Source organism: Monodelphis domestica, chromosome 4, assembly GCF_027887165.1.
Source record: "Monodelphis domestica isolate mMonDom1 chromosome 4, mMonDom1.pri, whole genome shotgun sequence".
NCBI lineage: Eukaryota > Metazoa > Chordata > Mammalia > Didelphimorphia > Didelphidae > Monodelphis > Monodelphis domestica.
The window spans coordinates 37,629,312-37,651,798 of NC_077230.1; the positions used below are offsets into that span (position 1 = coordinate 37,629,312).

The window sequence follows — 22,487 nt, forward strand, 5'->3', positions numbered from 1 at the left end:
TCAGTCATTGAAGCCTTCTGTGTGCTAAATAGATGTCATAGAATTTGATGAGGAGGTGCTAAAATTGCTAGAGTAGAGAGACTTTCCTGATCAGGCTCAGTTCCTTTTATCAATGCAATCACAATGAATTCCCTTCACTATTCATGTCTATATGTGTACTCTCTGGTCAATCTAAACCCTAATTAGATATTGGTTCAGGAGTCCACTTAAACCCTGATCATCTCATACACTTTTTTCCCCAAGTCAGAGTTGACCTAACACACTTGATTCAGTAACATATGTGGCTTTCACACATTTTCAATGAAATCAAAACACTGGAAACAACTCAAAGCAGAACAATTAGTTTGTCTGGAGTAACTGATAGTAGGCAAGGCCTCCTATTATTTGATCAGTATGTAAATAAATGAACACTGTAGTATGCCCTTATAAAAAGGCATAAAAGAGAATATATTGCTTAATATGTCATTGGCATTGTGTAGCAGTGGCCAGTAAAGTTTAAACACTCATTGCTAGGAGCCATGTTTTTGAGATGACTTAGATTCTTTCTAAGAGATATTTTCTTGGATTGTACCACTTTGTAAAATGGAGATTCAAAACTTGCCTAGGTTACTACTGAAGTAACTCTAAGAAAGGTATGGGCAGAATTGGAAGCTCACCCTGGATGATGACTTCTCTGTCCATTAGGATATATAGGTTGAGCTGGCTTGGAATGTTTTTCTGGGGAATAAAGAAACAACTGTTACCATCGAGAGTTATGAGAATAAGGTGTTTTGTGTTCCATTGTATTTTTTTATATTCTGAAATTGGAGACTAACCATGATTAGATAAATCCTCATTTAAAATGATAAGTGGCCAGGTAGGGAACAAAGTTTCAGATAACTTACTGACTTGATGAATCAGTGGAGAATTTCTGACTGCAAGTTGTTTATGTCAATGAATACTCATGTTTGTATAACCCTGGGTAAATGTATCATCAACTCTTATGAGTAATAAATAAATAACATACATAAATAAATACCATAAATACCTTAAAGAAAAAAATGAAGTTCTAAACTTTCCATGACACCTGTTTGGAATTCAGGCTTAATTTTTATACTTAAATGAACATTGATTCTTATTGAATGTGTTGAATGAAATGTGTATCCACTCTACCAGGTGTACTAAGCAAGCACAGATGAATAAGGGCACAAGCTTTGCCCTGAAGCAGATAACTTTCCACTTGTTCAATGATAAAAATAACAGTTCTCATAGTAATCTAAAAAGATTAAATCAATCCATCCTTACTGTACCTTAAAAGTTGTGCTTAGCGTATCCTTGGTTGTTGCATCAAGTCCAAGAGAAAAAGAAAGGAGCAGATGGAAGCTTGGTTGTTGGTATTTTGGGCCACTGGAGATTTGGTGGCCAGATTGAGTTGTGCTGGAAAGGACTGAACAGCTGCAACTCTTGATTTTTGGTCAGGAATGCTAAGGAATGTGAAATGATTGTGTACTTCTTACACAGGGGCATGAATCATAATAGTAACTATCTTTGGCCAAACCAACAAAAGTCTACTTAATTAAGCCATACTATATCTACATATTAATAATTGACCTTTACCTTAGATAACATGTCCTATGAAAAGTGGAATTGGAAAAGGGATCTCTGATATTGGAAGTTTGAGCCACTAGGATGCAATATGGATAGAAACTCTCCTTTTACCACTTGCTATGGGTTCTGGACAATAGTGACCTTTGCAAGTTCCTGTGTATGGATGGTTTTCATCAACTCTACTTACTTATTGGTATCTAACTAAAGTTTGAATTATTTATATAGAAAAGGACTTCCTCAAATATACCATTTTAAATACATTTCAATATTGCTCTTAGGTTGGCAAGGTAAATATGGTTGCATGTAATATCAATAATATGGAAATAGGTCTTGATCAATGATATTTGTAAAACCCAGTTGAATTGCATGTTGGCTACAGGACGGGGGAAGGATGAGGAGAGAGAAAGAACATGAAGTGAGGTAAACTAAGTCATTGACCAGAAAACCTGTTTTTCCCTAGGGAAAGTAGAAATCAGAACTGAGCTTTCTTGTGAAGGTCAGTCAGCTCAGAACCAAAACAACATACATTCAGAATCCATGAGAAAGTAGCTCCCTAGGATAAGATATACAATGGAATGTCCTGTACCCCATGCTACTGACAAATAGCTTCTAGATGATAAGGTTTGCTTGCTCCATCAAGGTTATGTCTCACTAATTGTTTGCTTTGTATCTTGCACCCTATAAACACTACATTGTCATTTTGGTCTGGGGCAGCTTTCATTATGAAGGTTTGTCCTGGCCAGTAATAAATAAATATTGTTTCCATTAATTTGAACTTCTGGGTGTCCAGACTCGCTTTATGAAGTGCACCACTTCAAATGTAAATCATGTAGCCATGGAAAAATATTCTAAATTAATTAATTAATTTTTTAAAATGGTTGCATGTTACCAATGCTCTTAATATTTGCAAAAGAAATTAAAGGTAATATATTCACCATTGCAAGGCATAAAAAAACATGTATTTTCTTCACAGCCAGGAATGCCATCATAATCATCCCTGAAATAGAAAGTTAAAAGCTTTAAATGGAAGTCCTTTTTACAGTTACATATGTGCAATAATGTTATTTGGGATAAGGAACCTTTTTCACAATTATGCTTTAGCACCTATGATAGGTCAAAAAAAAAAAGCACGTAGTGAATTTGAGGAGAATGAGATCATGTGCCACTATAAATAATTTACTTAGAGAACTTAGGTAAAACTTGCATCACTCAATATCTTATACATTTGAGATATTAAATAAGTTTGTTCATATTGCCAAAATGAATGGAGCTTTTTAGAATCAACAAAATGTGACAATGTAGAGAGAACCCCAGGAGGCTTATTTTCACAAAATGTTAGGCATGGGAATCAAAGAAAGTTGTTTCTGTTATCAGATAACATTTTCTCAATATGGGAACCTTCGTATTTTTAGGTGCTGAACATAGGAATAATATTCTAGAACTAGAAGGAATGTCCAAAAGGGTTCATTTAATCTAACCTCCTCATTGAACTTTTCAGACTACTAAAGCCCAGAAAACTTAAATAATGCCTGCAGTGTTTCAGAAGAATGAAGAAATGGTACATATCCTAATTCTGAAGAACAAGAGGGCAGTTATGAATCTAAATAAGGTATATTTGATGATTCATCATTCAACGAGTATTGTGGGACTTCTCAGTATTATATGGAGAAAAAATGCCCAAGTTACACAGTCTGAAGGAATTTTTTTTTTTAAATGGAAGTTCTTGATATCATGGCAGTCACTTTATCCCTTTCTCTGGCCTAGAAGTGCATGTCTTTGTCTTTTTCTGTCTGCCAAGCCCTTCCCTTCTCATGACACAACTTGTTCAGGACTTAGACTCTTCTCCCCTAGATCACCTCTCCAATCCCATAAAGTATCCAGGACTCAGTGACTTTGATTTCTTCTCTAAAACAGTGGTACCGATGATGAGAAATATACCGAATCAGCAAATAGCTCAGACAACATTCTTTGCCTAATAGTTTTACTTTGGGATGCATATGTATCGATTAAAAAGTGTCTCCTGTTTAATAAATCCTCAGTAACTTCTTTGCATGGGGTTCCAGGAATGGATATCATATCATCAGCCAGGGTAAGGTAGGGAAAAGATGAAAGATGAAAGAAGTGATAATTCTTGAAGAGGTCCTCTAAGCTTTTAGAACTAGGTTAAAATTGGGGCTCAGAGGTAAATTAAGAGTTTATGGGTTTTTTTGGATTTCAAAGTCTGATCCTAAAGACAAAACTTTAGTGATAACTTTCTCTGAATGGGTTCAGAATGATTTCTTGAACATGAATATATAATAAGAATAGTTTGATCCATTTCCCTTACTGGAATTTTATATGGAACCCTTAATTAAAGCAAAGGCCTAGAGGTTTTTTGGTAGTAACTATATGCAGAGAGAGATGATTCTTGAGTTGAATACTGGTTTAGGAACATTATTTTAACCCTTTCATCTACTAAGCCTGCCAGGCTATGGAGCATTTGATTCACTCACCAAATTGAGTGACATGGCTTTTAAAAATTTGATTTGATCAATCAAAGTACTTTGGAAATAACTTCACACAGAACAATTTGAATCCATGGAGTCACCAAGACTAGGAAAGGCCTTTGAACTTCTCAGAGGAAAACAGAGGCCCATTTTTAAAAAGCTGCTTAAAAATGACATGGACTAGATGTCCTGTCATTTGATATTTCTAGCAATTATCACTCAGTTTTAGATGATAGTTATGTATTGTCTAATATTTTGAGTTTTAAAAAATTTACATATTCAGACTTGGGATTTTTGCTTATTAAATATTTTTTGCATCATGCATCTATAGTTTGTTTAAAATGGTCATAAGTGATACATATTATGGGCTTTTGTACAAATTTAGTTCTAATGTATTTATAGTCTATAGTAGAACCTCACCATATAAAATCATCCCCATCACCAGCTGCACCCTTTAGGAGGGAAACTTTTTTCTCCTGGTAGTCCTCTTCAAATTTTGTGGGGACTTTCCCAATGTAGGTACCATCATCTACAATGATAAAGAGTTTAAATGTAATCTTTAAAATCATTTAAAGAAATAGAAAATGTCACGCCATTTCCCAAGGTCTTTGCAGGTTTCTTCATTAAATTAGTTAATGGAGGATTTTTTCACACTAGAAGTTGCTTATATAGATATCTCACAATGTCTTTATGAAAAAATCAAAACTAGTAACAAGAAGGGATGCCTCATGAATTTTTAGTGCAGTGTAAATCACAAGAGATTCACAATATACAGAGAAGACTGAAAAATCTATTCATTTATATGTCATCACTGGGTTACTCATAGCAAATATTGACAAGTTATCCTTGTGATCAGGGAAGGTATGGAATGAAAAATGGATAAGAACATAGCCTTTGTCATCAAGAAGTGTTTACTCCACTGATATAAAACTTTTAAAAAATGAATATGCTGAAGAGACATAATTTTTCCTTAATCTTTACTGTTCCTTATTATAATTGTGCATACTTCTCTTGGCCTCATTGTCTATAAAGTGAAGATAGAAAGAAAGGCCTCTAACTGAGGTAGCCACTGATGTGGATCAGGAACTGCATCACAGTACCTCTTCCTTGAGCAATTAGGATGGGTTCGCCTAATATGGATATGGCAGGTACTGGTATTTTTTCAGTATTTTGACCATTCTTTTAATATTTATTTACATTTTGGGACAGGTGGAAGACCTACAATTCATTTACTTGGGGAGATACTAAAGCTATTCATTTGAAAACTTTTTTATAAAAAATTGGGCAACTGTTGGTAAGCATCTATTTGTCTAAAATATGGTTGAGTCAAAATATTGCTCCTATAACAACATATAATATATATAACTATGAAAAGAATTTCAATAAACTCACAATTAGTTGAATCACTGATGTCTTCATGTACATCTGCTGGGCTTGTCTGCTCAGAGATGTGAGCCCTAGAATAAAATGTCAAAAGCACTAAATAGAAATCCTTGTTTTAAAAGAGCAAAAATTGAATATTAATATTTGAAATAAGGATTTTTCACATTATTCTCTTTTATTATGACCTTTTAAGGGCTCCTCACAAATGAATACTCTTGATTTGGTCCTTCCCTATGTCTCCACCAGGGATTTTAACTTCTCAGCGTATATCCTATGTCAAACCTTCATCTATAGAGCTTTTATACTTTTGAGATATTTCATCTGTTTATAGATATTGCAAAAACAAATTGGGATTTTAGGAACCAACAGGGCCCAATGATAAGAAGGCCCTTCTTATCTATATCTATAATATCTATAAGTATCTATATTTATATATAAAATATTATTTATTATAGATATAGATATATATCTATATCTGTAATATCAAGAATATCATGGGAAGGGGGCAGCTGGATAGCTCAGTGGTTTGAGAGCCAGGCCTAGAGACTGTGTGACCCTGGGCAAGTCAATTGACTCCCATTGCCTAGCCCTTACCACTCTTCTGCCTTGGAACCAATACCTGGTATTGATTCTAAGACAGAAAGTAAGGGTTTTAAATAAGAATATCATGGGAACAAATGAAAAAAGTTATGTAAACAAATGAAATAAGTTATTTCTGTGGTGAGGTACCAGTGTGTCATCAAGTGACAACTTTTTATTTTTAAAGACAAGAAAATTGGAACTATGTGCTTGAATTGGATGTGGTGTCAGAAGAAGTTCATTGGGTCTGATATCCTTATTGGATTTCTGAGTCTCCAAAAAAAGTTAAGTGGCTCCCCCAAAATCACACAAGGGAGTATTGATCTCCATTGTTGTGACCTAAAGAATAAGTTTATATATTTTTTTCTTTTCTTTGAAGGAACTCAGAATTTTTTTGCCAGAACATGGATAAATAGTAAGTGGAATTAAATGTTTTTATGTTGATTCTGGCAATTGTGGACCTTTTACATGTACCTTTTTTTTCTTTATACTGAAGTATAAGGAATCCTTTCTTTAAGTTCTATTTAGTGCTTCTGTTTTTTAGTAGTTATTCTCTACAGGTAGAAATATGTCCTTTCTGGTTAATCTTATCTTGAATTTTATTGTAGTTCAAAATATTAAATAAAGCCCATGCAAATCCTTACCCTTCCATCATGAGACACCACTGACCCTGTAGACTTTGACATGGTTTTAATATAATCTTATTGATCTCAAAAGACTGGGAAACTACTCTAGCCAAAACCATTAGCTTCCAATAAATGACTGACAATGACAAAGTCATTATAATAATCAATGTATAAAGAGATGTAATTTTGAAAAAGCTTTTAAAAATGGAATGTTGTGGGTATTAAATGCAATTGTCATTTTGTAGCAATGTTCAGCTTTCAAATACTAATTATATAATGCCTTTTTAAATTGTTTTTCAAAAGATCACTTAAAGAGAAATTTTCCTTCATTTTTTTTGTTTGTTAGGTTGTTTTTTTGCAGCTTCAAATGTCCTTATCAATAAGCTTCTTAGACTTCAGTAAAAGGGCTAGTCTTTTTACTTCATAGGTTAAAGTAGAAACTCACCATCTTTGAGGTTCCATGTCCTCCTTGAGAATGATTTCATCCATCCTAGTGTTACTATATGCCTGGGGGACTCCAACATCTACAGTGATAAAGATTTAAAATATATTCTCCAAATACATTTTGGAGACTGGAGCAAAATATACACTCCAAAAGCTTTTGGAGAAATATGAAATGCCAGGAATTTCTTATGCTAATTGACCTCTGCTGAGTTGTTGGCTTGTATTTAGTGGAGCAATGTTACATGCTGGTGAAACATCCTTACAATCATCCTTACACTTATGTTCAAGAGAACATTAACACCTTCAATAAAAGTTTTACTTCTCAATTAGCATAGATAGTTATCCAGTCAATAATAGGCAATTCTCCATGAAAAATGGAGCTGAAATCTAAAATTTTGTATATAATCACTATGTAAATTCATAAGGTATATGGAGAAATCATCTATATGCTTAGGGTGCTAAGGAATAAAAAACACATAAGGACACAGCTTAATCTTCAAGCAGCTTATATTCCAGGGTATAAGTAAGAGTTTCCCTGGGTAATCTACAAAAATCTACTTCTTTGGTACTGTTACTTAATATCATTATTTACTTTTCCCAGGGATTCCATTGTCCACAGAAAGGGGAAGGGTGGAAAAGAGGCCTCTGATAGCAGATGTTATGGCCTCTGCTGTGCAATATGAATTAATAGCAGCATTTCTTTGCCATTTAGATCAGTTTTCCTGGTAAAGCAAAAAGTGCCCTTTGTATATTCCATTTGATGGTTGGTTTTTCTTGAAAATTCTTAATTGTAAACTAACTGTTGTTTGACAGAATCTCTGTCACTAAATGTGATTGAGTTTGAATGTTTCTTCCTTGACTTCATTTGCAAATGTGTATATGATCTAAATAAACTCACCATTCTCTTTAGTTAGGGAAAATATGCATGCTTTTTCCATATCTGATGTCACAGAAGGCCCTTGAATGTAATAAAAAAATCAATAATTTAAAAGATTCAAGACACCATGTTAAAAGAAATAGTCATAGAAGACTAACCTGATAGCCTCAGATAGGATGGAAAATTAGAAATTGAGAGAATCCACCAACTGCCTTCTGAAAGAAACAACAAAATAAATACCCCAGGACTATTATAGGCAAATTCTAGAATTCTCAGGCCAAGGAAAAAGTACTACATGTATACAGAATGAGAATTGAAATATATCTTGGAAGTACTGTCAGCACAGGACCTAGAAACTTCTACAATAAAGAATAAGAAGGCATGGAATATGATATGCTGAAAGGCAAGGAATCTAGGACAATAAGAATTATATATGTAGCAAAACTGAGCATAACCAACGGATACTTAATGATGTAGAGGAATTTCAGACTTTCCTGATAAAAAAAATACGTGAGCATATTCAATACTCAAGAAAAGCATAAAGAAGTAAATTGAAAACTTAAGGGTTTCAGTAAGGTTGTACATTCATATCTGGGAAAGTGATAATTGTATTATGCTTGAGATAGATAAGCTACTCGAAGTATACAAGATATCTAAAGTATTTTAGATATTTAAGAACTTTATCACTATTAGAGCAATGAAAGGTAGGATACCCAGAAAGATGGAAGAAAGATAAATAAATGACTGATATCCCAAACTAACAAAATACAAAAACACAAAGGGCAGAAAAGGGAAAACATGGGAAGAAGAAAAAAAGGGAGAAAGGGATAAACTGTCTCTCATTAAGAGGCACATGAGGCAAACACAGTGGAGGAGAAAATTAGGGACAGCATGCTATACTTGAGCATTGTCCTCATGAGATTTAGCTCAAATGTGTGAATGACATCCATACTCAGATATAGAAAATTACCTTTTCCATAGGAAAATAAAGGAGGACAATAAGGGAAGGGGTGAGGAAATTTTGGAAAAAATCAAAGGTAAATTGGAGATTTGTTGTTGAAGTTGAAGGTTGTTGAAGTTGAAACATGTGAAAAGAGAAAGGCTAAAAAAAAAGAGAAAACAAGAAACAGGAGGAAAATAATATGGAGGGAAACATACAAGTAGTAATCATAATCACACATGTGAATATGATGAACTCACCCACAAAATGGATAGGATAGCAGAGTAGATTAAGGGCCTAATCCCCCAAAATGCTATCTAAAAGAAATATAATTCAAACACAGTAAGTAAGGAGCTGGTACAGAACCTACTATGCCTTACCTAAAGTTAAAAAAGACAGGAGTAGCATCCATCATCACTAGGCCAAAGTACAAATTGATCTAATCAAAGAGAGGATGAAAATTACATCAGGATAAAAAGCACAATAGATAATGAAAAAATATCAGGACTAAACATCTATGTGCCAAATAACATACCTTCCAGATTCCAAAGAAAAAATTCCATGAGTTACAGGAAAAAATAGATAGTAAAATATAACTAATGTGGGGTCCTCAACCTCCTTTCAGAAGTAGATAAACCCAACCAAAAAATAAACAAGAAGGAAGTTAAGGAAATAAATAGAACTTTAGAAAAGTTTAATAGGATAGCCTTTTGGAGAAAATGGAATAGCAATAGATAGTATTTCTTTTTTCCTGAGGACATGGCACCTTCACAAAACCACAAAAACATAAGAGGGCATAGAAACCTCACAAGAAGATATAGAAGAGCTAAAGAATTAAATTTTTACTTTTCAAATCACAATTCAATAAAAATTACACTCAAAAAGGGCAGCAGAGAGACTGAAAATTAATTCGAAACTAAGTAATCTTATCCCAGAGAATGAATGGGACAAAAAACAAATTATAGAAAGCACGAAAAATTTCTTTAAAGAAAATGACAATGAGAAAATGACATTTTAAAATTTATGGGATTCCACCAAAGTGCTACTTATGAGAAAATGCATATTTCTTAGTGTTTACATCAATAAAATAGAGAAAGAGCAGATCAATGAATTAGGCATGCAACTTAAAAAAACTACACAAGAAAAAATTTTATATCTCTAATTAAACTCCAAATTACAATGAATGACAGCAAGTAAGAGAACAATAGACCTAATAAATAAGAGAAGGTGTTACTTTTATTAAAAAAAGTAAACAAAAATAGATAAACCACTGGTTACTTGATTTAAAAAGAAGAAAACTATGCTTATCAGTATAAAAAATGAAAAACATCAATGAAGAAGAAATTAAAGAAATCAATAGAAGTTATTTTGTTCAATTATATGCAAATACATCTGACACTCTTAAGTGAAATTGATGAATATATGTAAACATATAAACTATGAAGATTAATTAACAAAAGAGGAAAAAGATAATTAAATGACCACACCACCAAAACAGAAATTAAACACACCATCAGAGAATTCCCTAAAAAAAGCCCAGGACCACATGGATTCAAAGTGAATTCTACCACACATTCAAAGAACAACTAACTTTACTACTACGTCAACTGTTTGGAAAAATAAAGGAAGAAGGAATCCTTCCAAACTCTTTTTGGGAACAAATATGGTATGACAAATTAAAAAAAAATAATTATAGCAATTGTCTCTGACAAAGCTTCATTTCTTAAGTATATTGGGAATTGTACCAAATTTATTAGAATACAAAGTATTCCCCAAGTGAAAGATGGTCAAGCGATATGATTAGGCAGTTCTCAGAGGAGGAAATTAAAATTGTCCATAGTCATATGCAAGTTAAAACAATTATGAGATATGACCTCACCCCTTTCAAATTAGCTAACATGACCAAAATGGAAAAATGATAAATGTTGGAGGGGATGTGGGGAAAAATGTATATTAATATACTGTTGATCTATGAATGATACAACCATCCTGGGAAACATTATGGAACCATATTCCAAGTGTCATAAAACAATACAGACCCTGTGATCCTGAGATAATACTACTGGGTTTGTGTCCCAAAGAGATCAGAAATAAGGGAAAAGGATCTACCTCTACCAAAATATTTCATCAGCTCTTATTATAGTGGTGAAGAATTAGAAACTGAGGAACTGTATCACCTGGAGAATGAAAGGATCAACAAGTTGTGGTATATAGGTGTAATGGAATGCATTGCGCCATAAGAAATGGCAAACAGGATGAAATCAGAAAAACCTAGAAGGACTTAAATGAACTGATGCAAAGTGAAGCAAGCAGAACAATGTATACAGTAAAAGAAAATATTCCTTATGATTCCTAATTGCAAAGTCAATCACAAGCAATTTCCAATGCACTGAGAAATCTACACTTTCTTATGTCATCACTGTAATACACATAGCAAATATTGACAAGTTAACTTGTATTCAAGGAATGAAAAGGAATATATGGAATGAAAAATGGATAAGGACAAAGCCTTTGTTTTCAAATAGTGTTTTCTCCACTGGTACAAAGCTAAAAATAAGATAATATACTGAAAGTATATATTTTTTCTTAATCCATACTGTTATTTGTTACAATTATGCACAGTTCTCTTGGAAACCACAGTCTCTATAAATTGAAAGTGGGAAATAGGTCCTCTGCCTGAGGTAATGTTAGCCACTGGTGTGTACCAATTTCTTGAGCAATAGGTATGGGTTGGCTTGATCTGGACGTGGTAGGTATTTAGATGTTGCATATTTGGATTTTTTTAAATTTTGGAGCAGAAAGATGATGACCTACTATTCATTTGAAAACACTTTTTTTTAAAATTGAGTTACTTCTGGTAAGAATCTGTTTATCTAAAATATGGTTGAATCAAAACATTGCTCCCCCAACTAATATACTATTATGTGTGTAAATATTAAAAGAATTTCAGTAAACTCACAATTAGTCGGAACATTGATGTCTTCTTGTACATGTGCTGGGCTTGTCTCCTCAGAAATATGAACCCTAGAATAAAATGTCAAAATATATAAATATAAATCCTTGTTTTTAAAAGCACAAATATTGAAGATTAATCTTTTATATTATTCTTTTTATCACCACCTCTGAAGGGCTCCTTACAAATGAATACTGTTTATCTGGAGAGTCCTTCCCTCTTTCTCCACCAATAAAATTTTCACCTCTTAACATATGTCCTATATAAAACCTTTATCAGTAGAGCTTCTATACTTTTGACATATTGCAGTTGCTTGCAGATATTGCAAAAACAAATTAAGGTTTTTAGAAACTTATAGGGTCTGATGGTGTAATGATAGGTCAAGAAAGCTTATTTACTATCAAAAATATCATGGGAACAAATGAAAAGTGTTTTTTTTTCCCCTCTGGTGAGGTAGTGGTGTTTCATCAAGTGGTGACACCTTTGAAATTTTAAAGACAAGAAAATTGAAATAATGGACTGGAGTTGAATGTGACATCAGAAGGGGTCCTTGGAGTCTGATATACTTATTGGATTGCTGGGTCTCTAGAAAAGGTAATTGGCTCCCCCCAAATCACACAAGGGTGTATGGATCCATCTCTGAGTTGGAAGAACAGGGATCATTCTTGTTTCTAACATGTTGTATTTGCTTCTGGAACACTAAGTAATTCATTGAATTGGTCTGTATATGCTTTGGCAAGAAGGCACCAAAACTTCTTTGTCCAAGGAACTTTCTCAATCTAGGAAGTTCCTGATATCAATGCAATCATACTTCCTCCTCCTCATCCCATCCTCCCTTTTTTTAATCTCCCCTAAACTCCATGAGGGGAGTGACTGTCTCAAGTGTGTCTGTGCTTTTCTTTCTGCCAAACCTTTCTGTTTTTAGGAAAAAAACCATGCCAGCACCTATATTATCCTATAGAGCATCCCTACAACCACTGAAGGTTTTTAGGCCTCACTAACATTTTCTAAAACAATGAACCTTTTTTCTTCATGAGAAATATAATATCGACAAATGGCCTATAGATTGACATACTTTGATGAACAGAGCATTATAGGAAAATTCTCCACTCTAGGAATCATAAGGAATGTGTCTTGTACTTATATTATCTTTGGTACTTTCTAAGCATGGAATTTATGGAGAGGGCGTGAAATTCTCAGTCTGAGTTAGACAAGGGAAGAATAAAGAAAAGAAGAGGGACCTATGTAGAAAGAATTCATTAAGTCCAAATGAATTGGGCTAAAATAAATTCTCTCTCACATTAAAACACTGAAAATAGAATCTCTCTTAAATCAATCAACTAAATGTTCAGATTTCTTGCTTTGATCTCCATTGTTGTAAATGAAAGAGCCAACTTAGTTTCCCCCTCCCCCTCTTTTCTTTGAAGGAATTCAGAGTTGTTTGTCTTGATCATGGATAAATAGTAAGTGGGATTGTCAATGATGACAAATTGTGAAGTCTTTTAGATATGGCATTTTTTCTTTATACTCGAGTATAAAGAATCTTTTCTTTAGGCCCTACTTAGTGTTTTTATTTCAATAATTATACTCTACATGTAGAGATATGTCCTTTCTGCTCAACCTAGTCTTGAATTTTATCGTAGGTCAAAAATATTAAGTGAAGCCCATACAGATCCTTATCCTTTCATCATGAGATGCTACTGTACTCTTTGACATGGGTACAATACATTCTCACTGAACTCAGATTGGGAAACAGTTCTAGCCAGAACCCTTAGGTTCCATGGAGTGCCTGACAATAGCAAAATCATTATAATAATTGTATAAAGAAAAGCAAATTTGAAAGCCATTTTTAAAAAGATAGAGGGGGTAGATGTTGTATGCAATTGCAATTTTTGTAGCAATATTTAGTTTTCCATTACTAATTAAATAATGTCATTTAAAAAAATGTTTTCCAAAGACCATTTACAGAGAAATTTTTGTTTGTTATGTAAGGATTTTTTTGGCAGTTCTTATTCGATTAGTTTCTCAGATCTCAGTACAAGGGATATTCTTTTTAATTTATATAAGCTAAAGTAGAAACTTACCATCTTGGAGGTTCCATTTCCTCCTCAAGAATGATTTCATCCATCTTGTTGTCACTACATCCCTCACAATCCCACTCATCTACAGTGATAAAAAAGTTAAAATTTGAATTTTAAAAGCATTTGGAGAAATAAGAGCTGCCAGACATTCCCTCAGTTAGTTTTCTGCTGAGTTGTTAACTGGTATTAGTGGAGAAATGTTACAACCTGGTCAAGCATCCTTACACTCATGCCTTGTTACTAAGAGAACATCACCATCTACTAAAAAAAGTCTTACTCCTCAATTAGCATAGGTATCAAGTCAGTAATTGGTAATTCCTCATAAAAATATTGAACTGAAATCTAAAATATTCTATAAAATCACTGTGTAACTCCTATAATATATAAAGTATCTATATACTTAGGATGTTAAGGAATCAAAGACATAAGGACACAGCCTTTATCCTCAAGCAGCTTATAGTTGAGGTGTCTGATGCCAAAAGTAAGAGTGCCCCTGGTCAATCTACAAAAGTCACTTAAAAGAATTATTTATTCATTGTTCCCAGAGACTCCATTGCCTATGGAAAGGAAATGTTGCAAAAGAGACCTCTGATAATAGTTGTTTTGGCCACTGATGTACAATATAAATTATATACACTATCTTTCCACTGTTCAAATGCATTTTCCTTGTATGGCAGTGTTTTCTTTGGACATTCCAATCCATGGATTATTTTTCATGGAAATTCTTTGGTATAAAAAATCCTTTCTTTAGTCCTCCTTAGTGCTTTTTTTTTCCTTAATAGTTAAACCCTTCAGGAAGAGATATGCCTTTACTAGTCAATCTAGTCTTGAATTTTATTGTAGGTCAAAAATGTTTAGTAAAGCCCAGACAGATCTTTAGCCTTCCATCAGGAGGCAATTGACCCTGAAGTGTGTAACATGGTTATTTCATACTTTCATTCAACACAAAAGACTGGGAAATAACTCTAGCCAGAACAATTAGCTCCCATGGGGTGACTGACAGTAACAAAGGTCTTTTAATAATCAGTGTATAAAGAATGCCCACAATTTACTAACTAGTATTATATCTTTTTTAATTTATAAGATTCTGTTGTCTTTGAAATATATTACTTTAAAAATGTTTTCAAGATTAGGCTTTTGTTAACCAGAATCATTGCTCCTAAATGTGATTGGGTTTGTGTTGCTTCCTCTACTTCATCTGTAAATGTGAATATTATTTAAATAAACTCACTTTTCTTCTTATTTGGGGAGATGGTCAAATCTTTTTCCATAATTGTCACAGTGCACTCATGACTGGAAATAAAAACATTTAAATTTAAATTCTAAATATAAAATTATATTAGAAAAGAATATATTATTTTTATTTATATTGTATACATAAATATATATTTCATAAAGTTTGTTATCTCTAGTTAATACAGGTGGCTCTGGATCTGGATTCTGGAAGTTTCAATTCTGAACTCTACCTTTACTGGTTTTCATGGACTTGTCACTTTATCTTATTTGTTTCAGTTTCCTCATCTATAAAATTATCTTGGAAAGGAAATGGCAAGTCACACCAATATCTTTGCCAAAAAAACCTAAAATGGACTCATGACAAAAACATTACCTCTAAAAAGGCCCTCAAGTTCATTTTGAAAGTCTGGCCTTTTCACTCATAAAACATTTCTGCTCTTCCTACATGTATCATTTGTGTAACCTCTCTATATAGGTGACATTTACATTTGAAAAATTAAATAACTCTTTGTATATTGGCAGAACCAGTCAGGGTTTTAAGGAATCCAGTGAAAGGACAATGTAAACATAGTCAAAGTAGTACTACTTTACCATTAAAAAAAATGGAACAAATGAAAAGAGTTTTCTTCTCTCAGATATGATAGAGTTGGGGACTGCTTTGGATTTTCAAAATTTGAAGCATGGCAACGATATATTACAGCTAAAAAGAAAAATAAAAAGAGTCCAAATGAGTCTGAAGTCCTCATTGGAATCCTGAGGCAATGGAAGCTAAGGAGTTAAGTGACTCCCTAAAAAGTCACAGAGGGTGTAAAATCTAAGTCCTAAAGAACCTTGAGCATCATCATTCCTGACTAGCACCTATATTTGCTCTTTAAATGATAATAAGCCCCTTAAATTCCATGTGCTAGGTATCTATCTGTATCGTTAGCAAGAAAATGCCCATAACTACATTTGTAAGGGACTTCTAGATCTGAGTGTACCTTTTTGTAAGGTATAGTGATGTATGGAATGACCGTATAAGTAAAGAGAGTTTAATGGACCATTGATCAAGGTTGTCCAAGGATAATCATTCATTCACTTACTTCTGCCTTAGCCTGACTTCCTTTCTCACCTTTGATCCTAGACTTTTTGGCTTTTGCCTACCAATATTTATGTTGTAGATATTTTAGAGAGTAGTTACCGTGATGCATATTCCCAAGGAATTCACTATGCAATTTTGAAATTAAAAACTCTGACCATCTCCCCTTTGATGCCTACCTTCCATTAGGAGAGGAAGTTGATTGCTTTAACCTTCAGAGAAAAGAATGTCAAAGTATGTTGCCCAGATAATGAGACTCAATTAGTAAAAACATAATCAAAGAAAAAGAAAAAAAAAGCTGCAACCTCATAAAACTTTTATGGCTAAATGATATTATTTTGTTTTTGCAGAAAATGGTCCAAATTGTAAAAAAAAAGTTTTGAAAATACAATTAGATTGTAAGAATACATGGAGGAAGGTAACTGTAGGATAATTCTTTACTATTTGAGAGGATGACAGGTAATTAAGAGGTCTCCAATTTGTTTTACATATATGCAATATTAAACATTTCTGTTTCAAAAAATGAAAAAGACTAGGCTAGTTGATGGGGACCTCTTATTTCTATCTCTAATCATCTTATCAATAATATCTCATGCCTCTCTCAATGCCTATTTCTGCCTCTGTTTCTTAGAACAATTTAACAATCAAAATAATAAAGGAACAAGACATACTGAAAACAATAACCATTCTACATTCTTTACGCCTGGGTCCAATGCTGTATCTGAAGCTTACCTATTATCTGTTACATCGCACATCAATGATCTATCTCCTGGGTTTTTAGTTTCCTCATCTGTGAATTGAAGATATTGTTCTTGATAGTTTGGATTCAGCAATTTCTATCATAACTTCCTTTATGAGAGCATAACACAAACAAAATAATAATTCAAGGTGGACAAGTACACAATAAAGGGGAGACCTAATAATGAAATACTAAACAAGAAATAACTCTAATAACAAATGATACAGTTAAGAATGATGTGACAGATGATGATAATGAAATAGCATAGCAAAATTTCTGTATTGATAATGCTTGAATTCTCACTGGAAATATTATGCCTAAAATCATGAATTGACAAAAAAAGAGGATTATTTAAATGGGCAGTACATTAAAAATGGAATATTGATAAATATGTTAACCAAACCTAACATGCACAAAAACTTGAATTAGAAGAGACACAGAGAAATTTGAAAACAAAATGTTCCAAAAAGTGGTAAACAAAATGAAAAACTGATTCCTCAAAAGTTTCAGAAAATTGTTAGATCTTGAGCCATACCAATCCAAAAGTGATGTGGAATACAATTGTGAAATTAAATAAGAAATGGGAACAGGAATGCCAGAAGCCACAAAAACCATCCCTATCTCCCCTTGATGATAGTACTAGCTTCTATACAATTAATATAAAATAAAATATACTAGATTGGCTTTATCTTTGTTTCTTGCCAATATAAATGAAAACCCAAAGGACACATTACTTACATGGAACCACATAAATGATCAAAATTAATACTCTTTAAAAATCTGAAATAAACTAAATTCAGAAAAGGGAACTGATCTCTAGAGAAAGTAACAAAAATACTTTTTTTATTTAAAAAAGAACTCATTTTTTCCATATGAATTTTTTTCAGAAAGTAATGATAAAGCAAGTAAGTTATAGACTAATTAATGCTATTCATATTGATTTTAAAAATTTAGATTAAATCCTAGGGTGAAAATCTATAGCAATTTAACCCCAAAAATCATTGAACATGGTTTAATTTGGATACATACCTGAGATATAAAAAAATTGACATTTGGAAAACAATTTATATGATAAAATATTTAAAATAAGACACCCAAATCACATTTATCTCAACCAATATTTTAAGTCTTTGGCAAAGTACAAATATTCATTGATGGCTTAAAAAAAACTCTACAGAGTAAAAGTTTAAATTTTTGAAAAAAAAAAGAGGTTAAACGTGTCTTAATAGGAGTTGACAGGTATGACATAAGGAAATACTAGAAAATTAGTTTTTCAGTATGAGGAATGCAAAGGTGAAGTTGATCTAGTATATTTTATCTTACATAATTCCATACAAGTTATTAATACCCTTAAGGAGAGATAAAAAGACTTAAGGATATTAAATAAATTGTAGAGGAGAAAATATTAGATCCATTTGTTGATGATACTTACTTTAAAAAGTACAGGCAAATCAACCAAGCAACTGAGGCAGTATTTCCAGTAAGATTACTAGCTACAAAATAGATTTAATAGTTCTATTTGTCAATCAGTCAGCCAGCCAATAAACCTTTATTAAGTGAATACTAACTTGACAGGAACAGTGATAAACACTGGGGCCAGGAAGGAAGATCAAAGACAGTTCCTAGAGGTGAAGTGCTCAAAGATTATTGGGGGACACAATATGTAAAAATTTCACATAAACAAGCTGTTGAGAGCATAAGTTTGAAGTCAATCAACAGATAGAAAGAAAGGATCCTGCAGAAGGTGCATTTCAAAGTGGGTTTGTGAAGCTGCATGCTGAAGTTGGGGAGATCTGCAGGCAGAGATGAGGGGGAAATCATTCTAGGCATGGGGAGACAGCCAAGAAAAATGCTTAGTCAGTTGATGAATCATCTTCTTTTAAGGACAAGAAATGGACCAGAATCACTAGAAGACAAAAACATTTGAGTGACAAGAGCTTTTGGGTAGGACTGGAGAGTTAGGATCTAAGAAGAGTAAGTCTGTAAAGGTACACATGGGTGGGATGCTACAAGTCTTTTCTACATCCAATAATATTTCATAGATAACCTTGGAGGAATTAGGGGATCTCTGGGGCTTATGAAGAAAGTCAGACATGAGGAGAAGGGTACTCTGCAGGATTACTAGGATGCACTGGAGGGGAAGAGAGGCTTGTGGCAGGTAGAACAACCAGCAGCTTATTGCAGCAGTAGAAGACTTGCTCCAGGGTTTGGGCAGTGTGTCAGAAAAGGAAAAGGCATGAAGGAGATACGTTACAAAGGACAAATCAACTGGTATGCTTGGCAACTGATTGGATATGAGGAGTGCAGGCTGGGTTAGGTTGTGATTCTGGGGCACTGGGAGCATGGCAGTGCCCTCAACAATGAGAGAATTTAGAAAGAGGGAAAAATTTGGATTATTTTTTGAGAGGGAGGACTGAAAGGAGAGGAAGACATGTTCTGTTTTTATAAATATTGAGTTTCCGATATATATGGGACCAACCAAAAATTCCCAAATGGAATCAAGAAAAAAAGTTAAAAACTATCCCACTTTCACTGGAGCTACTTGGAAAACCAATGGCCAATGAGGTCCTTTTGTTGTCCTCTCCCAGGACAATACTCCTTAACAACTCTGCCCACTTCTGCTCCCAAAGAGATAAAAGAAAAACGTGTTTTAGGACATCGATAACATGAAGCAATAGTTGTAAAGAGTGAGGAACTATAGAAACATTCATGGACTATACGCTATAGCACCAATTGAGCTATTTGGCTTTAGAATCTTTTTGTTTTTTAATTCTTACTATAAGCTTTTAATAGACACAAGGATCATTTGTTTTAGTTTTGTTTTTAGACCTGTGGCCTGAAGGAGCCATGTGCACTAGGAAAGAAAATAGGAAAAGTTACTTGGTTTAGAGGATCATATGTATAATCTAAGTTTCCCTAGTGCATATGGAAATATAAATGATCCAAGATAATTTCTTGGGATCTGAGAATGTCCATGAGAATAATATTCCACAGGAAGATTTCAAATGACTGCTGTTGCTGAAAGTAATGACAGACCTGAGAACACAATGACAGTTTTATTCTAAAGGGTAAAATGAGAGGGGTGGAGGGCCTGTGTATTTCTAAAGGGATAGTTTGTATGCATGATATGGTATAGGAAGAAGAATCAAGTTTCACTTCAATAGAACTGAAACTATAGGAGATTCATTAATTAGGAACCAGATTCTCCTTTACATGTGATTAAATTCTATCACAAAGGTAAGGTTAATAAGAGATTAAAAAACTGAAAAAAATAAAAAGATTGAACAAATGTAGAATTTCTTCAAGTACGTGATAGAGTCTGATTGTAGACTGAAGCAGTCATTTCATTTCCTTCATGAATTTTTTTTTATCTAAGTGACATATGTGATCTTTGACAATACAACAGAAATGAAAATATGTATTTCATGATCTTGGGGAAGGAAAAGAGGAAGCAGGAGAGAAAGAACAGGGATTCCAAAATATCAGGAAATAATTATTAAAATTTATATCTACATGAACTCTGGAGAAGAAAAATATACACTTTTTAAAAAAGAGTATGATTAGAAATGAACATGGTCAAATGAACAAAACCATAAGTGAAATAAAATGAACTATCTATGTTTCAGAGTTATAAGCTCAAAACAGTGAGAATTGAGCATCACTTCCACTGTTTCATCTGTGACTTAATCTTTAATATTTTAAAATGCATTCAATGAGTTTGAGTAATATGTTATTAGTGAATCACTAAACATTTATGAAGTGCCTCTAGTGTCCGAGACAATTTTATAACTGCTGAGGCCAGGAAGGATAGTCAGAAACAATCTCTGTTCTCAAGGAACTGGCTGTCTAGTAGAAGAGTCAACATGCTAACAATGATGCATGAAAAAGCAATCTACAATAGGATTTATTTTAGGAAAATTGAAATAAGAGAGAAAAGGAATTAGAAAATGATGGGGATTCAAGAAAGGGTTAACTTCTAGAAACTATGTTTTCATTTTAGACTTGGAAGTAGCCAGAGGAGTGTATCACTAGAAACAAGAACAAAATAGATGTCTCTTTTCGAGAAATGGAATGTCTTGTCTGGGAAGGAAAGTGCCACTGGACAGTATCAGGTTGAAGTTAGAGAGATCCAAATATCTTATCAGAAGCTTAGAAAGATAGCTGATTTGTGGGTGTATGTGTGTTTTGAATCATTTTCAACTGCAAACAATATTTAATACTAAATCTAGGAGGAGAAAGGAAATCTTTACAGACTACTGTGTAGAAAGACAGACATAAGGTGACATACAGTTATACCTTTCTTTGAAAGCTCAGTGCTGGAAGCACTGGATTAGGGAAAGATAAGACAGATTTTGCAGCAATAATCCAGGCTTCAGGGGAGAAAGACCTGCTCAGGAGTTAGAGAGAGATTTTGGAAATGTCTCCACAGATAGACTTTGGCAACTGGCTGGATGGAGGGGGAAAGATAGACTGAGCCTATGAAGAAGACAATAGTTGGTGAGGCAGGGTGACAAAATAGTGAGAGGGAAAAGAGGGAGAGGAAGATTTGCAGATGGGAAAATAAGAATTTCAGCTTTGGAAATACTGAATATCAGGTGTTTATAGGACAACGGTATAATTTAGAGAGGCATCACCTACCAAAAATTCCAGAATGGAATCTGGAAAGCTTACCACAATCTCAACACCCAAGGTAAAGTCCAAATATTTGAAAAACCAAAAAATCCCCAATATACTTCTTTTTCACTGTCCTCTGATCAGGACTGATCTTCCTTCAACTCTCTGCCTACTGCTGCTGTCATAGAGCTAGAGAAAAAATGCTTTATGATATCAGCAATAATTCATAATAGCTGTTGGGAGTGGGGCTGTATGGAAACATGAGGGTGGTTTGGGATCCTGAGTTGATCATATCAAAAAATTCCTTGAAATTTTTTTCATCAGTGCTATTCATATTTATATAAAATTTTACTTTTTCTCTTTTTATTTTTTTAAACCCTTAGCTTCTGTCTTAGTATCAATACTGTGTATTGGTTCTAAGGCAGAAGAGTGGTAAGGGCTTGGCAGTGGGGGTTAGTGACTTGCCCAGGGTCACATAGCTGAGAATTATCTGAGACCAGCTTTGAAATTTTTCTCTTTTTAATTGTACATTTACATGGCCCTTAGTTTATTTTTTTTCCAGTTGGTCATTTATTTGTTTATTTATTTATTTGTTTTTATTTAGTCAATTTAGAACATTATTTCTTGGTTACAAGAATCGTATTCTATCCCTCCCTCCCCTAACCCCACCCTTCCCCTAGCCCAGGTGCAATTCCACTGGGTATTACATGTGTCCTTGATCAGAACCTATGTCCATGTTGTTGATGCTTACACTTGGATGTTCCTTTAGGGTCTACATCCCCAATCATATCCCCCTTGACTCATGTAGTCAAGCAGTTGTTTTTCTCCAGTGTTTTTACTCCCACATTTTTGCCTCTAAATGTG

At 33.7% G+C, this 22,487-nt stretch overlaps 1 protein-coding gene across 4 annotated transcripts in view; it reads right to left on the reverse strand.

Moving 5' to 3' along the window:
* Positions 1-21,779, reverse strand: part of LOC103101663 (uncharacterized) — a 29,864-nt gene extending 8,085 nt beyond the window's left edge. For 2 of the 4 annotated variants that reach the window (XM_007493517.3, XM_056793292.1), the window contains exons 1-11: positions 21,648-21,769; positions 17,003-17,119; positions 15,188-15,249; positions 13,960-14,038; positions 11,882-11,946; positions 8,004-8,063; positions 7,107-7,185; positions 5,466-5,530; positions 4,494-4,602; positions 2,523-2,584; positions 657-717 (exon numbers count right to left, since the gene is read on the reverse strand). In XM_007493517.3, the coding sequence (XP_007493579.1) occupies positions 657-717; positions 2,523-2,584; positions 4,494-4,602; positions 5,466-5,530; positions 7,107-7,185; positions 8,004-8,063; positions 11,882-11,946; positions 13,960-14,038; positions 15,188-15,249; positions 17,003-17,025 (665 nt within the window). In that variant the 5' untranslated portion in view covers positions 17,026-17,119; positions 21,648-21,769. Of the gene's footprint in view, positions 1-656; positions 718-2,522; positions 2,585-4,493; positions 4,603-5,465; positions 5,531-7,106; positions 7,186-8,003; positions 8,064-11,881; positions 11,947-13,959; positions 14,039-15,187; positions 15,250-15,783; positions 15,893-17,002; positions 17,120-21,647 lie in introns of those variants that run through there. The other 2 variants (XM_056793293.1, XM_016433403.2) reach the window with 2 other exon arrangements.
* Positions 21,780-22,487: the final 708 nt, after the last annotated feature.